Below are 22,942 nucleotides of genomic sequence, written 5' to 3' on the forward strand. Positions count from 1 at the left end.
AGGATGTTGGTGACCTCCCCCCACCCCCCAACAAACCCTACACTGTATCCAGCACTGCATCTGCACAGCGCATCCCAGATCAAGGCACCTCAGGGGTAAGGTAGGTAACGAAACAGCATGTGCTGGAGTGCACTGCAGAGGTGAGGAGGCATGCGGGTGAGAAATATTGAATATCAAGGCACCTTTATAACAACAAACAACAAGATTACATTTGTATAAAGCGGTTGTTTTAACGTACAGTGGTAATATATCCCTGGTGTGAAACGGCAAGAGCCTTGACTTCTCCACCTATCCCTCTAACTTAGAAGCTACACACCTCCAAAGGTCATGCTCTTTTTCCCTGTCAGGAATGTATGGGATGCACTGAATCTGTCTACAACAATAACTTGTATTAATTTAGCTCCATTCAAGCGAGGTAGCTTCTCAGAGCTCTCATGTTTCCTGATGACGAGCCAGGGGAAAGGTGACCGTAAGCACTGTTGAAGAGGAAGGAAGGTCTTCACACATGATCTGAAAATGAGGAATTGGGGGGGGAGCAATGTGGAGGGATTCAGGGAGAGAGTTCCAAAGTTTTGCGGCATAGTGGCTGAAAGCACGGCCTGCGATGGTGGAACAGAGGAGACGAGGGACGAAGAGGAGGTTGGAGTCAGCTGTGCGGAGGCAGTAGGTGGGTGGAGTGGGGAGTAAGCAGGTCAGAAAGATTGGGAGGTGCCAGGGTGTGCAGGGATTTGTAGATAAGTGGGAGGAACGTGAAGTCGATCCATTCTGTGACAGGGAGCCAGCAGAGCCTGGCGAGGACTGGTGTGATGAGGGTACAGAGTTTAAAGCAGGTGAGCCTATGGACAGTGGAGTTCTGAATTGGTGGGATTCTTTGGATAGTGGAGCGATAAGGGCTTTTAAATTATTTAGGGAGGTGACAAAAGCATGGACATGGAATTTGGCTGCATTGGGTGTGAGCTAGATATAGTGAGCTCTCAAGGGATTGAATACGTTGGTTGGATGTTCTAGGAAGAAGACACATAGCTGTAGTATCTTCATGGTAGGCACATTGTTAAACATGCACATAAAATTTGTTTCCCATATAAAAACCCCAAACTGTCGTCTTCAGGAGCATGGTTTTACTTAATATTTCAACATGTGTATTATTACTTTGGTCTACATTAGCCTGTGATGCTACCAGAAATATGGTTCGCACCATTTTTTGTTGTTGTTGATTTAAGAAAAATCATTGATGGGAACAAGCAGTGTGTATCTTTTAAAACATCGAGCAAATAAACACACTGATGAGGGTCGGGATATGATGTAGTTGCTTGACAAGTGATATTATCTAGAGACCTAAGGAAAATTACATAATAGCAAACAAGAGGGCTTGAAAGCTCATATATACAAGAAGTTGTTTCAACCATAAGCTGTTGGAAGTGGCTTAATAAACAATGAGGTCTGAGGGCTTCCCATCTTACAAAAGTACTTAACCCTGACAGGTGTCACACTGACATCTATGTTCAGATTAATTACTTCTTACCAGGTCATGGGCTTGTGCCCAAAGTCACCAGCCCGAGTTCAATAGGAGAGAAACACTGAACATGTTTTGTCCCATTTGCTGCACTTAAATTACACTTGATTATAAAATAACATCAGTGGCAGCGAGATTCACAGCTTTGATGGGTTATCCGTCTTGACCTGAAACACAGGTGGTACCAAGACATTTGTGTGGGGGAGGGAAGAAAAATGTACAATATGTTTTAGCTTATTGATACTGTATGATTTGCTTCTGAAGCACTCAGTGGTTCCGCTACTCGTGGATGTGTCACCACTGTATGCGTTTTTCACCATCACTTTACCTCTTACCACTGTTGACAAAAGTGGAATTCCATTCCCAAATAATATTTTCTGACAATATATCCCACAGTGCATACCAGAGAACAGCATGGATACAACAAACAGATCGACCAAAAATGTACTGAATAATATGTAGATTGCAATTAGATCTATATGTCCAAGTTTAAAAAATAAATCTTTTTTTGCCAGAATAAAACCTATTCGACACTATACTGATCATTTCAAACTCTACAATATGGTTATACCAAGGAATGCATCCGTGCCATTGAAGCCGAAGGCATTTTCCTAAATAATATCCTGGAACTTGTTATAGAAACTGTGCTTGCTCCATTATGGAGCATGGCTAAACATCTGATAGTGAACATGAACCAATGGCCATATGAAGTAAAAAGGTGTAGGTACCTACTGAGAACGCAATTTCTAGAAACTGCTCATCCCTTCGCAAGTGGCAAATATTACATCCCTCTAACCAACACAATCTCAGGTTGTGGGCTCCTACAGGTGACATACATTATCCAGAATCTTCTCAAATAAAATTATTTCTAGAATTTGTCCCCTCCTGGCTCCCCCTCATTCTAGATTTTCAGGCAAGTTCAAATCCCATTTGTTCATCTGTAAATGATCAGTCTCCCTCCAAAAGAGCCACTTTCTCGAATATTTACACGAGAGCAGTGAGCGAACTCAAGCGTACAACACAGAATTCATTGATGGCTGTAAAGAAAATCTCTTACACCAGGCTCAAATTTCACTTAATATATATATATATTAAAAAAACAGATAAGAGGAAAATGAGCGAATTAGCAATTCTCCTGCATTTAACAATAAAATGTCCAAATTGGCTAGATTAGACTTTGAAAGCTAAAAAGGCACAATTTTCCCTTTGCCGATATACACTGTAAACTTCTCATTAGAATGCATGCATAAAATCAAAATCTGTATCACAATACACAAAAATAAAAGGTCACTGAAACAAAAACACATGCAGATTTCTGCCACTTACAATTTTTTTTTCCAATGCACAGTTCTTAGGCTGTGAATCTTTTAACATTTCCTTTTTGCCTCAGCCCAGGTGCCTGACCCTCTCTGTAAACCATATGTAGTGCATATGACATAATTGTAAGCGTTTGCCAAGACAAACATTTCTAAAATCCCAATCACTTTGTGAAAAGAAAAGCTATGCAGGATAATTTTTAAGGCAATTTTTTTTCCCCCCGGTGTAAGGCCGTCACTTCTGGTGAAACCGGAGCGGTTTGGCCATTCCCGCCATGACTTTGGGCAACTGATTGCTGATAATTTCCACCAACATTTCAGGAAACTCCACGCTCAGAGTCTTGGATTCCATGAAGGTATAGAAACAGAACTGCAACAACCCGCCAACCAGCTGAGGAGGAAAATAAAAACATTAGTGAAACAGCTCGTCCTCAGTAAGAAAAGATTCAATACAATGAACTCCTGATGAGTCGTCACTTGTCAGTCAGCAGGACATGGAGGGTGCAAACAAATCATTCTTCCTACTTGGCTCCTGTTAACCCTAGAAGCCAAAGACCCAACAGATAGAATGATCCTAGCAGGACAAGCAGAGGGAAGTTTACCAGACGGTGTTGGCAATGGCAAGCTGCATGGTTTTAGCTGGTTAAACATGACCAAGCTATCCCAAAGCTCGAGCTGGGGTCCCCTTGCAACCTGTACACAATACATTTTGGGATTAGGATTAGCAGGGTGCACATTAGGTGGAATTAAGTGCACATTCCATTCCACACAAAGGGAAATTTCTATGCACAAGTATAATTGAGTGGGGTAGTGTGATACTCTGAAGCAAGGCCATGGGTTTCCGTGTGTCGGACACCCACCGAAAGAATATGTCTAGTATTATACTCACATCATGCATTGAATCCATCAGTTTGGTCAGTTGATAAAAGCGTTGCCAGTTTTGACTCGCATTTCCCTCTCTCTTCACTATGGCTTTTCCCAACTCCTTAATGAAGCAGGTTCGAATTTCATCAAATGCAGCCTGGCTCTTCAAGCCGTCCAACGGTACTACATCAAAAATAAACATAATTTTATACAGATCAGGCAATTAAACAACTTGCATTTATATAGCGCCCTCAGGTAGAAGGGTAGAATCCCAGAGCGCTTGACAATGGCCAAAGAGGAACGTCTTCAGGCGTGACCTGAAGAAGGAGGGGGCAAGGTGGAGGGATAGAGGAAGAGTGTTCCAGAGTTTCAGGGCACAGTGGCTGAAAGCGCGGCGAGCCAGTCGAATGGAGGCACCAAAAATGTTTGCTTAAACAAAGAGAAAACTGTCCTCAAACATTCCTAGTCAAAGGGTACTTACCTGTACTGAGCAAAAGTAAAGTCTTCATGCATAGAAATTCTTCATAAGAAACCTGTAAGTTTCTGAACTCTATTGAGATGCTGTGCATCCCTTTGCAGAGTTCATACATTGATGATTGCTGCATCCTGTCCCTGTTATAGAAGGCAAAACAGAAAACACATCAGCCTTTGAGGATCCTCTACATATAAATCTTCACAAGTATTCTTGAAAGTATTTTGATTCAATTTTTTCCCCAAATGAACCACCTCCTTTCAGATCCCTCCACTGAGCTGGTAATGAAAACGAGTATTATTGTGTGTAATCATTGCAGAGCAGTATGAAGGCCAGCCCACAACCACACAAAGAGCAGCCAGCAAAATCCCTCACTGTCTGGAAATATTACATCCAACTCACATTAGTTGATATTTCTTACTGCAAACCTATACTTTAGTTGCAAGAAACCGGTCATCAGTTGAAATACAAGACCCAGAACTACTGTTGTCAACTAATGGAAACTTGAGTTCTTGGAAATGTCACGAAGTGGATTTAAACTCAATGACATGAGAAAACCTGTGACTTTCTTTACATAATGAGACGCAAAGAAGGCAATAGTTTTTCTGGAAAACACATTCTACCACTAAAAATAAGTGATACTTAAATGGACTACTGATCTATTGATATAGTACCTTACTACTGATTGGTCATTTAACCACTATTCAGGTGGTTGTAAGAAATTATTCAGGTGAGTCCATGCAAATGAATCATCATTAAACAAGTTCTTATACACAGGAAGCAATAACACTTCATATTCCATCTCCGAGAGATGTAGGTTCAGACTATTCAGAAACAATGATGAAATAAACTCAGATGACAGTCAAGGTAAAAAGGTATTGATGTAATACTTACTCATTCAAGATTAGATCTGGTGCAAAGAAGAGCATGTTGCTGTTGGTGTATTGGTAGGATCTCCAACCAAGGCTGAAAACCATCAGTGACATCCAGGAATACTGCAGCAACATCATTTGGTCATCAAGATGCAAGTTTTGAAATCCTGTGGAAAAACGTCAATAATAATAATCATTCTTGCATTTGATATAGCACCTTATCACGTCTTCGAGACGTCTCAAAGCGCATAGCCGTAGTAACTGAATAAGGTTTGAAGCTTTGACCTCTCTCTTCCTCATTCTTTGACTGAACAGTTCACCTTCCTGTACAGATGATATTGCCAATATACCCAATGGGTTTAGACAGGAGTCAGATGAGCACAGACAACATAGAAACAGGAGTAGATCATTCAGCCCCTTGAGCCCTTTCTGCCATTCAGTAAGATCATGGCTGACCTGTACCTCAAGTCCAATTACCCATCGTTGCCCCGTATCCCTTAATACATTATCACTTTAAGAACTTTATTGCAGGTAAGATAACTTTTACCCACTCCACTCCACTCAAAGCCTTGCTCTGGGTTGCGTCATTAGAGCTTGATGTCGCAGCCCAGAGATGCCACTGCTAATTCACATTTTGTGCTACGTGTTATTCAAAGTTAACTTGTGAAATGACCATCTGCCCTTTTTTGGGATGGTGTGTGGGAAGGAAAGGTAAGCAGGGTCTTCTTGGAGCTGAGCTGGGTCTAAGATGCTGTGCTTGACAAGAATATGTCGGAATTCACTTGTTTGCAAGTCCAAAACAATGGGCAGGAGGAACTTCTTTGCGCAGAGCTGGTGAGAACGTGAAACTTACGCCTGGTGAAGCAGAAAGCATCTGTACTTAAAAGCAAACTTGATGTATAAATGAGAGAAAATAAAACAGTGACAAGGGAATGGGGATTAGAAGAGACGGAGGGTCACATAAAGTATAAATATGGATGGTTGGGCCAAAAAGGGCTGTTTCCATTGTGTAATTAAGTAATTCTATATACAACTAATGCATCAATCCGCAAATCATAGATAATCCATTTGCCCACAAAATAGGCATTACAGTTTACTGAAGGAAAGTGGTACAGCTTTAATTTTAAAACCAAGGTTTCAAAGTTGGAACAACATGGTGCTTGCCAAGCACCCATCAGGATAACCTACACAAAAGAAAATGAACTTGGATTTCAAAATTTCTTTACTGGAAGCTTTTTAGCAACCTCTTTCGTTTGTTTTTATACAGCTTGTAATCACGCCCAACGCTCAGCTGCTTTACCTGGTATAGTTTTTGCCCACTTCACAGCTGAGATCATCTGCCGACCGCCTAACGTGTTCAGTCCACTCAAAAGCCGATGAGGCGTGTCAGGGATCGTGCTGTCATAGCTTGCATATATTACATCGGGTTCAATTCCTTCGAGGATTGAGATCATGGCAGGAGTCAGTAATGAAGAAACCAAGGCTGCTGACTTGGTTACAGGTTGAGTGAAGGTGGAAGGGCTGCTGCTACTGTGAGGTGCCTTCAACTTGTTCAATTTCTTCGTCTTCCGAGCTGTAAGTTAAAATTGTACATTTAGGGCTAAGTTCAGAAATGTTTCACTCAGAAGAGGCATTACAATAAACTAATCTACCTTGAAACCAAACCCGATCAGCATCCTCTGGGACTGAGCATGTGTAGTTCAGAGAGTTTTTCTAAAACAAATCCGTTAAATTATTATTGTGACTGACAGCAGATGGTTGCAGTGTATTTTTAAACTTACAAAAGTTAACATAATATGTAACAGAGAGCGATTATCCCAGTAAAACCAAATTACATCATTGAAGTTACTGCCAAAAGCTTGCTGAAATTGTTTTTGGATTGGACCCTGTACAATCTCTGGCATTTTTTCCCTTAAGCCTAATATGCTTTACAGTCAGACAGCATTTCATATTTCTATGATAAAGAAACATTAATGTACACTTTAATGTTAAACATGTGTAACATTGCTGAGCAACACAGTGAATGCAATTTTTTCAAAAAAATTATGCAGTATTGCTAATCCATCTGATTTCTACAGTCCAGTAGAATGTCTGACATTCCAGTTTATAACAACTACAACAAATTGCATTTATACGACGCCTTTCATGTCAGGAGGATGTCCCAAGACGCTGGACAGTCCAGGGTTTGCATCCTACTGGGGGTTGGATTCAAAAGGGGTGGGGGCAAGGGGTTTGGAAGTGGGAAGACACAGTCAAGGAGGAAGGCCTTGAGACAGACTTTGAAATAGATAAGGAAGAGGCTAAGGCAAGGGGATGGAGTTCCAGAAGGTGGGGGCAGAAAAACTAAAAGCCTGACTGCCGACAGTGACTGAGGGACATGTCTTTCGAATGAAGGGAGCAGTTGGGTTGAGTTGTTAAGGTTTTAGTAAGTTGCAGAGGTACAGTGGGCACCACAGTGGAGGGTTTTAAAAGTGAGGGCGAGGATCCTGAACTTGATGCTATGGGAGATGGGTAGCTGGTGGAGCTGGACGAGGATGTTGCTGATAGGCTCATGGAGTTTGGTGTGGCAGAGGATGTGAGCTCAAAGTACTGAATAATCTGCAGCTTGTGAAGGGAAGAGCTGGGAAGGCTGACGAGTTGGCATAGTCAAGCCTGGACGTGATGAAAGTATGGATAAGGGTCTCAGTGGCCCGAAAGGAGAGGTAGTGGTGGAAGCAGGCAATGTTGTGGAGATGGGAGAAAGTTGAATGACACACTCTCTACACTGCCATTGGGGGAAAAAAAACATAAACATAAAAAAACAAAGCAGTGTTTTAACGGTATCATGAAATCCTGTATTCCCTCATTTAAACTTTTATTAGCTGTTCACCAACATCATTTGGAAGATCTTGATGCATTTCAATCCTCAACCCCCACTGCCCAAATGGAAATTATCAATAGAAGAGCCAACATTGCTGGCATATACGTGCAATCGAATCTCAGTTTACTTCATGACATTATAAACTGATTTATCATCACATCATTGAATTTTTAAAATTAATTTATTGGTCACCTATCCTAGACATTGTATGTCCTGAATGGTATTTGAGTATTTCATAATTCCACATGCTTTCTGCCAGATTTCACATGCTTTCTATACTCTTAAAAGTAACTTGATTTACAGGAAATTCTACTTTACAGGAAATTCTACAGGAAACATTGTTTCTCAAACTATTCCAACAGTGGTGAATAAATCATCTCCATTGCTATTTATGCATCTTGATTTTCACAAATTGTTATAAATAATATGTCTGGATATTAAACTCTTGCTTTACAATAACATAACCATATTATTCCGCAATTTAATACGATGATGAAAACCGGGAACTGTCAATTTAATAATTCATTTGCAACATAGAGTCAAGAGACACTTTGACTAAGCTTATCCTCATTATTACTAAGTACCAGGAATTAATAACCATTTGTGTTAAGATAAACAGAACAGGGTTGACAGTATGCAAAGGGCTATAATTAAATAGAGGGTTCCAAGTAAAGTTCATAAACCAACCAAACACAATTAACAGTTTTTTTTAAATTCTGGTACCCTCAGCTATGTGGCCTATATGGAATATTATTCTATATAGATGGCATTGTAATCTTCAGGATCAGAAATAGAAGCTCTTCCTCACAAGCTCAAGGAAAATTAAACCAGTGCTTGAGGGAAAGCCCACAAACTGTATTGTTGAGTTTTTTCCTTTTCTTGCATCTTCCAAGATGAGATGAAATTTAAAAACTTGCCTACTGAAGGCAATTTATAATTCTTCAATGACTATCAATTAATAAGACGAATTTATCCAAATAACCATAGAAAACCTAATCTGAAGTTTGCACATTCAGTAGATTATGAATTCAGTGCCAAGCTTCAACCTTCGATTCCCCTCATTCATTTGATGCTCAAAAAATTGCTGTTGTGATACAGCAAGAATAAAATGTTTTAGCAGAATCTTCGCTGCAGTCAAAATTAAGCTCCCAAAGTACTAGCTCAGCTCTCGTTTTCTCTGCTTTTCCATTCTCAGTACCTTTGGGCCTGAATTCATCAAACTACAGACTGGCAAAGCTCTAAAGTTCTGCTTCGGAACATATAACCATCAGAGGGAGCTATTTTACAAACATTGCAACGTGGTTTGAAGGGGAGGACAGCCGCAAGTGCCACAGCCTGAACAGCAAAATCAACAGCTTTCCTGTTTCTTCAGTCAAAGCAGCAGAGTAAAAGCATTCTAACCTCCCAACCGGTATCAATGAAGTGAATCAGCACTTTTTCAGAATCTGGGTTTCTGTTTTCTCCTAAATCAATCTGGATGGTTTCAGAGGAAAAAAAAGACGACTGCAATGATTTAATTAAGTATTTGCCTCATTCCCCTCCCTCTCTTCCTTCCCCTCCTATATAAACAGGATGCGATGGCTTTTGCCTTCTCAAGAATATGATTGCAGCTTCATCTCAGAACCTTATGGTGTAGTTGTGAACAGTAGATTTCTGTAAAAGTACTCGTGTCAAACAAATACTTAACATGGAGTCCTGTAGCTCAGTGGTTAGAGCATTTGCTTTGCAAGCGAGACACCTGGGTTCAATTCCAGGCAGAGGGCGAAACCTTGGGCAAGTTTCCTTACTCCACACGACTAATAATAATCCCTCCAAAACAAAACAATAATAAATGGGTCATTTTCAATCCGTGACTGTTTGTGGGACATTGCTGTGCGCAATTGGCTGCTGCGTTTCGCCCACAAATATACAGTCAATTCACTTGACAGCATATTCTGTGAAGCGTTTTGAGACGTCAAGACATGAAAAGCGCTATATCATATGCAAGGATTATTATTATTATAACATGTATCTGGGCTACATCCATGACTAGAAAGAATATTGCAATTTCTGATTTCACAATATTCAAACAGTTGCAAACGTACATTCTGCACTCGGTGCATTCTCATTGTATATACACTCAGGAATAACCTTTAAAAATATTTTGCCTGCGAGATCTATATTGTCTGCTGCACCTCACTGTGGAACATAGAGATCGTGCAAACTGAAATCATGTTCCTTCCTTCAATAACATTAGTCGTTAAATGCGCTCTTGTTCAATCTCATTTTAGAAATGGCAATGGAGGATACAAAACAGACAGAAATCCCCATGCAGGAGAGCATTGATGTGCACCTGCTTAGGAACCATGCTAAGTAGGTCCCAACCAATTTAGATAGTTAGGTGTCAGCCTGTCTCTACATGTCGCCTCAAAGTCAGAAGGTAGTGGATTCTGTCTACGTTGACACTCCAATGCAGCTGCGGGCTTGCTGTATTATCAAAGGGGCTGCCCTTCAGATAAGACGTTACACTGTCCTGGTTGATGTTAAAGATCCCATGAAAGAGAAACATTTAGTCTGGAACATGAATTCGTTGAGGGCATAAATCTTCGCATAAAATCTGGCCCGTTTGTTTCTATAGTCTTGCACACTCATCTCAATTTATCTGACAGATGAGACCAGACAGATGGAAACAAAGCTAGATACTAGAAACTGAAATTATTATAGTGTTAAACCTGTTGAGATTTAAATTAGTGTGTAAAATGAAATTCAGAATATTACATTTAAATAATAAAGGGATAATAAATGCCTGGAATTCACTGAACATCGGCAGATTTAGTCACCTTGGCAGCCAATTGCACACAGCACGGATTGTGTGACCAAATTATTATTTTTTTTCTTGAGGGATTATTATCCCTCAAAAAAATAGTGTTTTGACAGGTTTACTTTAGTTTTTACCATTTTTCAATTTCTATTTCCCTGGAGGATATCCTTCAATTTACAGTTGCCACATAAGCACTTCAAATAGGCTACGTTTGAAAATAGTTTCAGTAATTTTTATGGAAAGGTGCCAATGAAAATATAATTTTATACTTCATTGGCAGCTCATTACCTGCGGCACAATGACTGCTGTTACTGCTACATTCACTTGGCAGCCAAAAAGCCGTGTTGACCAGCAGACTATTATCAACTAAAGCAATACATCAATGCATTATGCATAAGCCATCATTTGGGTAATTGAGTGGGTAACTGGGGAAAAAAATACGACAAAATAAACTGTATCACATGCAGTGTGAAAGGCCTGCATATCAACCAAAGGTGCTTTAACTTTAGAACACTGGAGAACTAATCTTCGTCTTTCACTTTCTTTTTTCAATAAAATTGTGGGCTCATGACCCATGCACACAATCTGCTAAGTAATGCCACAAAATCACCCCTGAGAGGAGGACTCAATTTGCCATGTGGGAAATTGGGGTGTGGAACTCCACCCTATCTTTCAAGATTTCTGTTCCTCTCCTGTGAATGATTTGATGATGATTCATCTAAATACCCATGTCCTGCAGGCAGTGCTCACGAGAACCGAGTATTCCTTTAGACTGAGAAATACACAATAACATTTGTGAGTATTTTAGATCATCTTTAGTTCATGCCATTCATGGGAAATAGATAATTTTTTCATTCTATATCCGGGTACATTCAACAGCAATTCAAGAGCTCCCCAACTGTTTTGTGAGTTAAGGCAACACTATCAAACTTTTTTTTGCTTCTTTTTTCACCCAAAAAGCTCCAAGATATGAATCAAACATTGTAATTTACTTGAAACTGTAATTCAAAACTAACAAGTTGATTGCATGATCTTAAGAGGGCTGAAATACGTATTGTTTCAAAGAACCTTTGATCATCCATTTCTATAATGATTGTTATGAACTCTATGGTCTGCTTCCTGATGCATGTGAAGGAATCATGTTTGCAAGCAGCTTGATAGATTCCACTTGAACGAGCACCTGAACGAGAGCCAAGCAAGACTATGGCACTCACTGCTGAGAAATGAAACTACTGCATGAACTGCAAGGAAAGATTATATTTTGAGGGAAACAGGTTTCCTGCTCCACATTACTTTCCAATCACTTATGCTTCATCAGTCATACCATTCCATGCTTAACAGCCTGTGATACTGAATGCAAGCTGAAAGATGTACTAAACTCCAATGTTTTCTGGCAGGCCAGCTTGTCCTTCATACTGAAACTCCTTGGAGCTGAACCGGTAGTCTCACAACCATGGCACCTTGTTTGACCCTCAATTGTCCTTTCTACATCACATCTGTGCCATGACCCTTTCCGCAACATCATCCACCTCTGCCACTGCCTCTCCACTTATGGCACCAAGCCCTCATCCATTCATTACATCTAGGCCCGACTATGCCAACTCCCTGCTTGTCTGCCTTCCCTCCTCAAGCTGCAGATCGTTCAGAACTCTGCAGCTCATGACCTTTCCCATACCAGGCTCCATGACCCTAACACCCCCCACTCTCGCTGGGCTCCAATGGCTCCCCATCCCCCATATACAATAGAGTTCAAAATCCTTGTCCTTGCTTTCAAAGCAGCAGGAAAGCTTGCCAGACAGTGCTATCAATGTCAATCTACCCAGTTTTAGCTAGGTTAGACTCAAACAGTATCCACTCTCTGTGGTCTCCAAGCCTTGGTTCTTGCACCTAATACTTTCCGGAATTAGGTAAGCAGGATGTGTCCCTCCAAGGAGGGACAAATTCCATTCTAACAATCTATCTCTGGAATCTCCATGTGTACGTGGGATGTATGGAATTCTCAGTTTGGCTTGGATATTCTTAAGCATGGTGATGGATCAAACACCCGGCTGACCAAAAGAAAAACATCAAAAGGAAAATAAACGTATGCAACACTTAAGAGAACAGTCACTTTGGTGACATCATTTGATTGGATTGTTGCATTGCCAATAATACTATAATAATAATCCCTGGATTTTTATCATGTCATCGAGATGTCTCAAAGTGCTTTACAAGATATACTGTAAAATGGATTCACTGTGTACTTTTACCATGAATTCCTATGCTTCTCGATCATCCACTTTATACAGCAATGAAGCAATCTTTTTTTATATTGAGCAGCAAATTCAGCAACTTGGTGTCCAAACACAGAAACTGAGTGATGCAAGATTATATTGCACACATAGTCCTCAACCCATGTCACTCTAAATTGATTCCAGCATAAATGAATTTAACTTGTACATAACTCTCCACAGCTGCTGTATCACAACAAACTGCACTCAGACTCTAATATATCAAGTGAAAATATGGACAGGGCAGTCCTGCTTTAATCCATACTGAATGTACAAATCACTATCTTTGATCAGTCATTGTTTTAATGTACGCTGTTAAATGCAGATTATTCACTCATTAGGTAAAAAGGATTACATTTACCATCAAGATTCATGCCAGCCTGGAGGCACTTTCGAAAACGGCAAGCTGGGCAATTTTTTCGGCGAATCTTGTCGATTATGCAGTCATTTCTTCCTGCACATAGGTAGTTATGCTGTCCTAGAAGGAAAATGACAAAATAAAGATGATTCATGGTGCAACGACATTGTAAACACAACCAGCACAGGAGCTTTATGGATGTGGCTAGAAAATTAACAAATACTAGCAGGAACCATAATACATGCTATGGGCCAGGAAACTGAACGGGTAAAGTATAGCACTGGATGCAATACATTAAAACGGTCAATGTATTTATTTATCAGATCATACTTCACTAGGCCAACTCCGAATCTCATATTCTACCCAACAAAAAGTTGTGGAAATGAGTTGGCCGCATTCGTTTTGGTAATGAAATCCACAATCATTGAAGGATCACTTCTATTCACTAAAGAATCTTGCAGCACACTTTGCCAAGCTAATAAACACAAACCAAAGGGATTGATACTACAACATTATTACTACCATACTTTACTGGCTGCACCCACAATGAATGGGAGCATTCAGGTGTTGGCTTTTCAAGACAGTTCCAGGGAATAAACCGAAAAAAAATTAGCTAGAAAAATTAACAATGCACCTCTTTATGTCATTAAGAGAACATATCCATGCCTCGATGAGAATATTTCTGAGTTTGAAAAAAAATGGTTCTCAGGGGCTGCAAGTCATAACTAGGCCACCTGGTTTCTGATTTCAGTTAGTTAAAAAAAAGTACATAACAATTTTCTCCAAATTGAGAAAATTCCTATTGTTAAATACTTTAAAAAATATGTATACTTTGGTGTCCCCTGGGCCTTGGCTCTTGCCAACCTATGCCAAATACTCTCCGGAATGAAGTAATTAGGGTTAAACCACATTCGATTCCAGATACAGGAACATTTCCAATGTGTAGGTGGCATACAAATGTGGAACTCTCAGTCCGGATTGGATGCTCCTTAAGCATAGTGATGGGTTTTTGCATATGTCAGACCCCTAGGCTGACAAAAAACTGGTCATACCATAATCCTTTTGAATTTGGGATTGGAGATCGAATCCAGCTCAAACTGATGGTATAAAGATCTCCTCTCTCCTCTAATGACCTACTACAAATGTGCTTTGGGCAATTTAAATTAAATTTCTAGTGGGCAAGTTCCCAGCACAGTGCGGCCTAAAGTTTGGCACTGAATTATCAGCATGACTCAGAGAGAACCACAAGAATGGATAATGTGGGAATTGGAATGTACCACAACAACAACATCTTGCATTTATATACATTAGAGCACAAAATATTCACAAAATAAAAATGATAATAACATTTCGTACCTAAATAAATGTAAATGATTTAATTTGCGTAAGTTTCTTGAATTAAAATCTATTTCCAGTGTTCTTTTTCTCTGAGACAATTTATTTGTTTCTACATATCAGTCTGTTCGGGGTACATTACTTACTGCAACATATTTATGAGGCACCACCATAAACTTCGGGAGAGAGAGAGAAAAAAATAGTCTCTGAAACACATTACTTCAGAGCCAGACAATCAGTGTGCTATAACAAGTGAAAGAATCTGCCAGACACTGAATCCTTTTCACATTTCACTGGACTGGTTCCACTGCAAGTTGGCTCAATGCCACTATTTCAACCTCTTAGTCCTGACTCTCGCTCCCACTCTAACAAGACTTCAATCTGAGATAATGAATGGTACACTTGCTTCAGTGTGTGGGGTAACATAGAACGTCATAGATGAAAATGTCCAAATAAACCCAATCTGTCAGTGGAAATGTACCTTGTACTGGCTTCTGTAGAATACTGACTTTTCTTAAAAAAAAGATCAGAAACGTGATGCCTGATTTCTTTATACAAAGGTAATGTATAGGCATCAGTCTTAGATTTGTCATCAGATAAAATTTCAATGGCAACAGCAAGTGCTTTTGTGGATGTCCAGAAAATGTAGAATAATTTATTTTCAATTGAATAATAATGTTGCGTAGTTTTAGTTCTGATCTTAGGGATATGTTATCAAAATAACAGTTCCCTCCACAGTCCCCTAAATCTGACAAATTCAGAAAAGTGGATGCACTACAAAGACCCAGGAACAGGGTTTGTTCCAAAATACTAGTGTTACCAGTTTAAACAACAATTGAGAGCTATTTTTGCCCCCAGAACCCTGCCACATATTTCCTCTACAGAAACTGCATTCTCTGTTTTTTATAGCTGTGGCAATCTCGAGGATGAAACATTAATGTGGTTTTGAAGAGGTGTTTAAAATGTTGCTTGTGCATGACTTCTGGTATAAATGAAAAGATAGACATTATTTCTAGTCGAATGATTTATCCATTTCTCCTAAATATCCATCAACGAGGATCATATTTAGAGTAGATCACTCTATTCTATTGAATTCACTTTATCTAAACTTTTCCAAATATTTCATTAATTGATTTAAAAAAACTAACTAGCCACTAATCAGTTGTGTTCTTTTTCTACTGTTGTCATAATTTGCTATAATTGATGTTGGTATAGCAACATGTAACTCACTTTATCACTGACAATATGAATTCCATCTGCTTGCTCAGAGTCTATGCCAAGCACTTAACAAAGAGGTCTGACTGAACAATTCGTTTACATGGCTGGATTTTCCCAACAGAGACATGTTCTAAGGGTTGATTTCCCATTACAGATTTAATATACATGTTAATTAATTATCCACCAACAAAATACCATTGCCTCCATGAAAGCAATTAGATTGGATAACTTGTTATTAAGAGTAAATGGACCTCCTTAGGGACAAAAAAAAATCCAGACAGACAAGCTCTTATTGCAGCTAGCGAGTACTATTATACATTACTGATGATTATGCACTTTTAACTTTTTATCTTCCTGGTTTCCATTGGCCTTCAGCAAAACCAAATAATGAAAAAAAGGACTGCTACTTCCAATGATACAATTTCAAAACTGACTCCACAGAAGCATTAGGAATTGACAGGAATCCTATGATGAGTTGCTGAACTGAGGAAATATTGAAATAAAGGAATGAATGTCTATTTGGGTTCTGAAACTGGACCTGAAACCGACTGCATGCTTTCCAAAAAATAATCAAGGTAATTTGGACATTTTCTTGTTGAATGGAATGGAACGAATGCGCTTAAAAATTACAAGCAAAAAAAAACTGGTCAGTGTAACCTGAGAAAAGGCATTTCCTGATCAAAGTAAACAATTTGCGCTGATTTGTGATGCATTCCTTGGCACACACTAGATAAGAGAAAAATGGTGTTCCTATTTTCACTCCATATAATTGAAAAAAACAATGTAAAAACTTATGATTCCTTTAATTTACTGTTATTTACATGAAAATACACTATGATACTGGATTGTTTTCTTTGCTATAAATTCAAAAGTTCTCAAAAGCTTGTTCTACTTACTGTACTGTCAATATATTAGAAACGTTCTTTGGAAATATCTTACCATCAAAGCATACAAAGGTATTTCTATGAAAACCCTCCCTTGTTACCATTAAGTAGGAAAAATGAAGACAGATTTTTCACTTTAGTAGCAGCAGAGGCTGGACTAAGAGATTAGATGCAGAAACCCTGACTTTATAAGGAACCAGACGGTGGGGTTTTCTCTCCTCATGATTGATTAATATTACTCTGATATCCAAACACAATATGTTTGGCCTGAAGTCAAACTGGTTTGGCAGTAGAAAAGCAGCAGGAAAAACTGTCAGTCATATTGAATAACATAGAGGAGAGATCTTGTAATATTGCAAAATTTAATATTTGGCAATTGTATGGGTCACTAGTGCAAATCTTTTTACTTTTGTGGTTCACAATCCTGTAAATTTCTATGGTTTCAACATACTGTAAATTCTGTGACCAGGAATCTTAGTTTCATCATCCCCCCAAGGCCCTGGACAGAGTACAGCATTTCAGACCCGAGCTGGGGTTGGGGGGGTAAGGGAAGGGAGGGGAAGGGGAGGGGAAGGGGGGTGGCCAATGGCATGGTCAAGAGGAGGGTCTTGAGGCGGGACTTGAAGGAGGCTAAGGAGGGAGCAAGGCAGAGTGACTGAGGGATGGAATTTCAGAGGTTGGGGGCAGAGTGGCTGAAGGCTCTCCCGCCAATGGTGGGGCGGGTGGGTCGGGGGACGTGGAGCAGCCAGAGCCGGCTGAGCGGAGGGAAAGGGCAGGTTGGTATGGGGTTAGGAGGTCGCAGAGGTAGGGTGGGGCGAGGCCATGGAGGGCTTTGTATGTGAGGACCAGGATCTTGAACTGGATCCTCTGAAGAATGGGGAGCCAGTGGAGTCAGGTGAGAGTGGGGGAGATGGGGTCACGGAGTTTGGTGTGGGAGAGGACACGGGCTGCAGAGTTCTGGATTATCTGCAGTCTGTGGAGGGAGGAGTTGGGAAGGCCGACAAGCAGGGCGTTTGCACAGTCGAGCCTGGAGGGGGTTTAGTAATAAAATAAAAGACTGAATTTGTTTTAGAAACAGTTAATGCAAGTTTTCTGCCAATGTTTAATTGTTGGCGATACTCTATTTCTTACCTTCTACTGCTCTCTTGAAGAAAACTTTACAACTGCCACAGGTTAGGACACCATAATGACATCCAGATGCCTCATCTGAGCAAACCAGACAGACCTTGGCAGGTGGCCCCGAGGAGGAGGAAGAGGAAGGTGTGCTTTCATCAAATTTTAGGACAGAGCTGGAAGTAGAAGAGTGCAGAAAAAAACTTGATGAATTACACTGAATAAATCAAACAAGAATTTAAGTATAAATCAGTCTTGGTTAGAAATGCACAATCTGGGCTGACATCCTCTACATTTTCTCTGACATCAACACTATTCAACCCTTTGATGGATTACTTCACATTTTTTATTCAACACAAAAGTAAGCTCTTGTTTACTGAACTATTGTCAGGATGTTACTGGTAGCAATGCGTATCCACTTAAAAAAAATTGTTTTCCTTCGAAAATTAAGTTTGCAGGTTACAATAACTTTTTGGGGGGAGACCACAATATTTCTATTTCTAATTTGTGTTAGTGACTGTTTGCCTCTGTTAACTAGTTCATCTAGCCTGAAATCTTGTTTAAGATGGCAGATCATGAGCAGTAAATCACATCAACTGATCTTAAAGCCACACAACTTTTTTTTATTTTCCCCCGTGGCATGTTGCCAAACAAATATTTTATTTTTTCTCCAGTTCAAATTTATTTTCTATTTCCCAATTGTTGACTTTTAATGAAAGTTACAATTTAATGTGATAATAATCCTTCCTTGGATTTGATATAGCGCTTTGCATGTCTCGTAGACATCTCAAAGCTCTTCAAAGAATTTACTGTAAAGTGAATTGACTGTAGATTTGGGGGCGAAACGCGGCAGCCAATTGCACACAGCAGTGTTCGTCAAACAGTCGTGGATTGAAGCGACCAATTTATTATTGTTTTATTTCCTTGAGGGATTATTATCAGGCGTGTGGATTAAGGAAACTTGCCCAAGGTTTCACCCTGCTGGGAATCGAACCCTGGCCTCTCGCTTGCGAGGCAAGTGCTCTAACCACTGAGCTACAGTACTCCACGATGATTACTTTGCAGTTGCATTTATTACAGATGAGGATTTAAGACAAACCAACACTAGGCATAAACTGCCATCTGTCACAAATCGAGGTGAGTGATGTCAACTCATAGCTTTTGGTCCACGTGGTCTATGGTAATCAGAATTTTATGACACCGACAGTTCCAGCAACGACACAGCCCACATCTTGACGAGCAGTTTTGGTACAATATTACAATAGATTTGGCATCCATTACCATAAACCCAACTTGCTTTAGAACTTAAAGCCTCATTAGTATTCCATGAACCCTCTCCAAATACATCTTTACCCTTTTGAAGGTAATGTAATGTACACAGAACGTTCCAAATGCGTGCTCACCAATGATCTCTAAAATTACTTCTTTGCATTCAATCGAATACTTGTAACTGTGCAACATGGTATTTGGTGAATTTTGTGAAAACTGATAAAAATCTCATTGAATGATCAGCAACTCCACCCAAATCCTTCCTGTACTATCATTTCTGGATCAGTGGTTGTGTGTTTAACCTCATTTGTCGGCTAAAAATTTGGTCCCTCAGTCAATGATTGTTTGCATTATTGGCTGCCACATTTCACCCACAAAATACACAGTCAAACCACTTTACAATATATTCTGCAAAGTGCTTTGAGAAGTCTCAACAATGTGATAAGGCGCTATATCAAATGCAAGGATTATTCAGGACTTCACCTCCTCGTCGAACCAATTCATTATATGCACTACTTTTCGCTTCAGTCACAAGTTTTTGAAGATAAAGGATACACTAGTCCATTTTAGTTATTCCTTCCAAAATACTTCTTCTCCCTCACAATCTGTTGTTTATACTAAAGCCATTAATTGTCCCAGAAGAGAAACGGTGATGATCTACTCCCAGGGATTCACCAACTCTGAAATAAGTTGGTGAGCTGTAAGTAGATGTAGCCAAGAGATGGCAGAGCTGTGAACTCTCTCCTCTCTGTCTCGCCTTGTGGAGGAGTATTTGAGTTGTGAATTATGTCTCCAATCAGGATGTGGTCCTCAAACCTCAGCAAAAAACAAATAAAACATATAGCATACCATACCACAATGCAAGGTACTGAGTCTACTTTTTGCACTCTGGGTCACTGAAAGTAGTTCTAGGTTCAATTTCAAACATAACCTTCAGAGTAAAATAAAAATGCACTTGGGGCTAAAAGTGAATAAATAAAATACAGTAAGTCCAAACTAATTGGTAATTCTTGAACATTATGCAAGATATTAGCATTTTATAGTTATTAAGTTGCTTACTTGGGATTGAAATGTTCCTCAATGAATCATTTACTTAAGGCCTGAAGTATCAGTCAGTATGATAGAATATCTGCAGTTATACTGAGCACATAAAGGAGTCTTCACAAGTACGAAAATATAATTTTTCCTAAGTCAGTGATTTTCTTTTGAAAAAAAGATGGGGTGAAAGTTGTAAGAAAATACTGGATATCTGAAATACAAGTGTAGCCAAGTAACCTTGAAAGCCTTGAAAATCCGCTCCCAACAGTATGAAAACCATCATGCCAGGTAATAGAAAGAAGGCTAATGTGTACAGAAGCTGCTGCTTTTAATCTTGAAAGCATCAATAAAGAAAATCGAAATCTAGTTACAAAATAAACTGTTGGTGTGAAATGGCGGCTGGCTTCATTTGGGAAACACAGACTTGCAGCAGGGACGGGACTTCACTCTTGGAATCTCTCCAGGTTTTAAATGGTTTCAAGGGCACAGACATGGTAATTAGGACCTCAACACAAAATATCCTGCTCTGCGACTCCGGAATCTCAGCTTCCAATAAACTGTGCACATGCTGAGTGACTGACTAGCCACCATCTAAGACATGGTCTCAATTAAGTATCCTTGATCTTAAATTTACTTTTGCCGAAAAATAGAATGTATTGCCAGAAACTACTACTACACCACTACTAATGAAGTTAGTGCTACAGAAGTGCAACGCTCAGTTAGAAAAGATCAGCATTTCTGAAATAAGTGAAACACAGAATTGTTTATTATTATATTGCGGAAATTCTTCAAAACTCTCAGTTATCTACTTCGCTGCTCACGATTTATTGCTCCCCCCTCCACTCGTGTCACCTTTTCATGAAATGTTGTATGTACTGCGAATGCAAATACAAAGCAGTTTACCATCCATTGCTGAACAGGGAGTTCTTTGAAACACAGATATCAGCAGACTATTCCCCCCACCCCCGCCCCACCCCCACATTTGGGTGCAATCACTAATTATTTGGTGGTATAAGATTAAGGAAATTAGCCACAGATTTCAGTAAAATGTCAGTATTTTGTAGTTTCCACATACAAGTTCTCCAGACTGCTTTTCTCACGATCCCTCCTTTAAAACCCAACGATAGGCTTCTTGAGCTGAGCGCGTCCTGCTCCATTGAGGCCGTTACTCTGTTCTAAATGGTTTAGAACACAGGACCTTTTGTGTTCCTAAGAGCATTTGCTGGGTAACAATTAAGCCAATTTTACTGGGAGCTACACTGCTTCCCGCTGTATACTGTATTGTATGCATTAAAGTGTGACCTGCACATAATTCACTCGTTATGTGAGACTTTAGCGCATTTGCTCTCTTTCTCGGAGAAGTTTCTCAAAAAAGTGTTCTTGCGTTAGTTAAAATGAAGAGTATATTGGAAAGCAAATAAAAACTTTGGCCTTTTCAAAAAATATTGAGGAGCAAACCCTGTGCCAAGGTATTTGGAGCCATTTTCTGCTGCATTCCATTTGTCACAATTACCTTTACAATGAATTTCTGAAATCTAGAGGAAATCTCTTCAGTAGCAGAGAAAAAAAGATTAAACAAATTTGAAAAACTACTTTCGACCAAGAGTCAGCAATTATAAAGAAGCAAACACACTATTGAGCTTTTATTTTTCCCAACGGCTGATATTTCACTAATATGACTCAATGAAATCATTACAAATCTTCGCAGAATCTCTCTGTTCAGGTCCAGCTACTTCCATTAAAAATCAGATTTAGAATAATAATAATCGTTGCATTTGATATAGCGTCTTATCACGTCTGAGGGGTCTCAAAACGCTTCGCAGGATATGCTGCAAAGTGGTCTGACTGTGTATTTTGTAGGCGAAACGTAACCTGGAAAAAACATATATCTATCTGGAAAATGGTTGTCATTTTGACAATGAAAATTCATAATCCACCTGTGCAAAACAGTGACATCTATGGTTCCACCCACAACGATTCTCAAACCCAGCTGCAAACCAAAATGCCCTGAATTTTTAATAATTTGGGATGAATGCTCCTCTAAAATATTTGAAGTGACTAGCACATATGCACACCAAAACAAATTGTTCCACTAATGGCACATATTATCCTCCTCCATAACTCAATACAATGGTGAGTGGGGAAGGACAACATGTGGTCTCTCAAAATTGCTGCACTATATAATGATCACTAACCCTAATCTTTGGAGCTCCTAAACATAAATGATATTGGGTCTGAATTCATGAATAATAATAATAATAATCCTTGCATTTGATATAGCGCTTTTCACGTCGGGAGGACGTCCCAAAGCGCTTCACAGAACACACTGTAAAGTGAATTGACTGTATATTTGTGGGCGAACGCGGCAGCCAATTGCGCACAGCAATGTCCCACAAACAGTCGTAGATTGAAAATGACCAATTTATTATTGTTTTTGGTTTGGGAGGGATTATTATTAGGCTCTGTGTGGAGTAAGGAAACTTGCCCAAGGTTTCGCCCTCTGCCTGGAATTGAACTCAGGTCTCTCACTTGCAAAGCGAGTGCTCTAACCACTGAGCTACAGGACTCCACGGAATACTAGAATCTTTGATGCTTTAAGATGGAATTGAAGACAAAGCCTAAAGAAATCTAACTGCCTCCTTTATACCCCTTTCTGGTGCTGCTGCTGCTGCTAATGTTCCAACCAGCAGCATTTACTGAATTTGCTGCATTAAACCAACATTCACAATACAGATTAATTGTTTTGTACCTGAACTGCAT

The 22,942-nt window shown here is 39.6% G+C and overlaps 1 protein-coding gene across 1 annotated transcript; it reads right to left on the minus strand.

Moving 5' to 3' along the window:
- Positions 1–574: 574 nt before the first annotated feature.
- LOC103183705 (glucocorticoid receptor) lies at positions 575–19,336 on the minus strand. The gene is made up of 8 exons (XM_042340046.1): positions 19,229–19,336; positions 17,894–18,092; positions 13,329–13,445; positions 6,338–6,610; positions 5,060–5,204; positions 4,175–4,305; positions 3,719–3,876; positions 575–3,220 (listed from the first exon to the last, which is right to left on the minus strand). The coding sequence occupies exons 1-8, from the start codon at positions 19,334–19,336 to the stop codon at positions 3,065–3,067; spliced, it is 1,287 nt and encodes a 428-aa protein (XP_042195980.1). The 3' UTR covers positions 575–3,064.
- Positions 19,337–22,942: the final 3,606 nt, after the last annotated feature.

Source organism: Callorhinchus milii, unplaced genomic scaffold (assembly GCF_018977255.1).
Source record: "Callorhinchus milii isolate IMCB2004 unplaced genomic scaffold, IMCB_Cmil_1.0 Scaffold13, whole genome shotgun sequence".
Taxonomy (NCBI): domain Eukaryota; kingdom Metazoa; phylum Chordata; class Chondrichthyes; order Chimaeriformes; family Callorhinchidae; genus Callorhinchus; species Callorhinchus milii.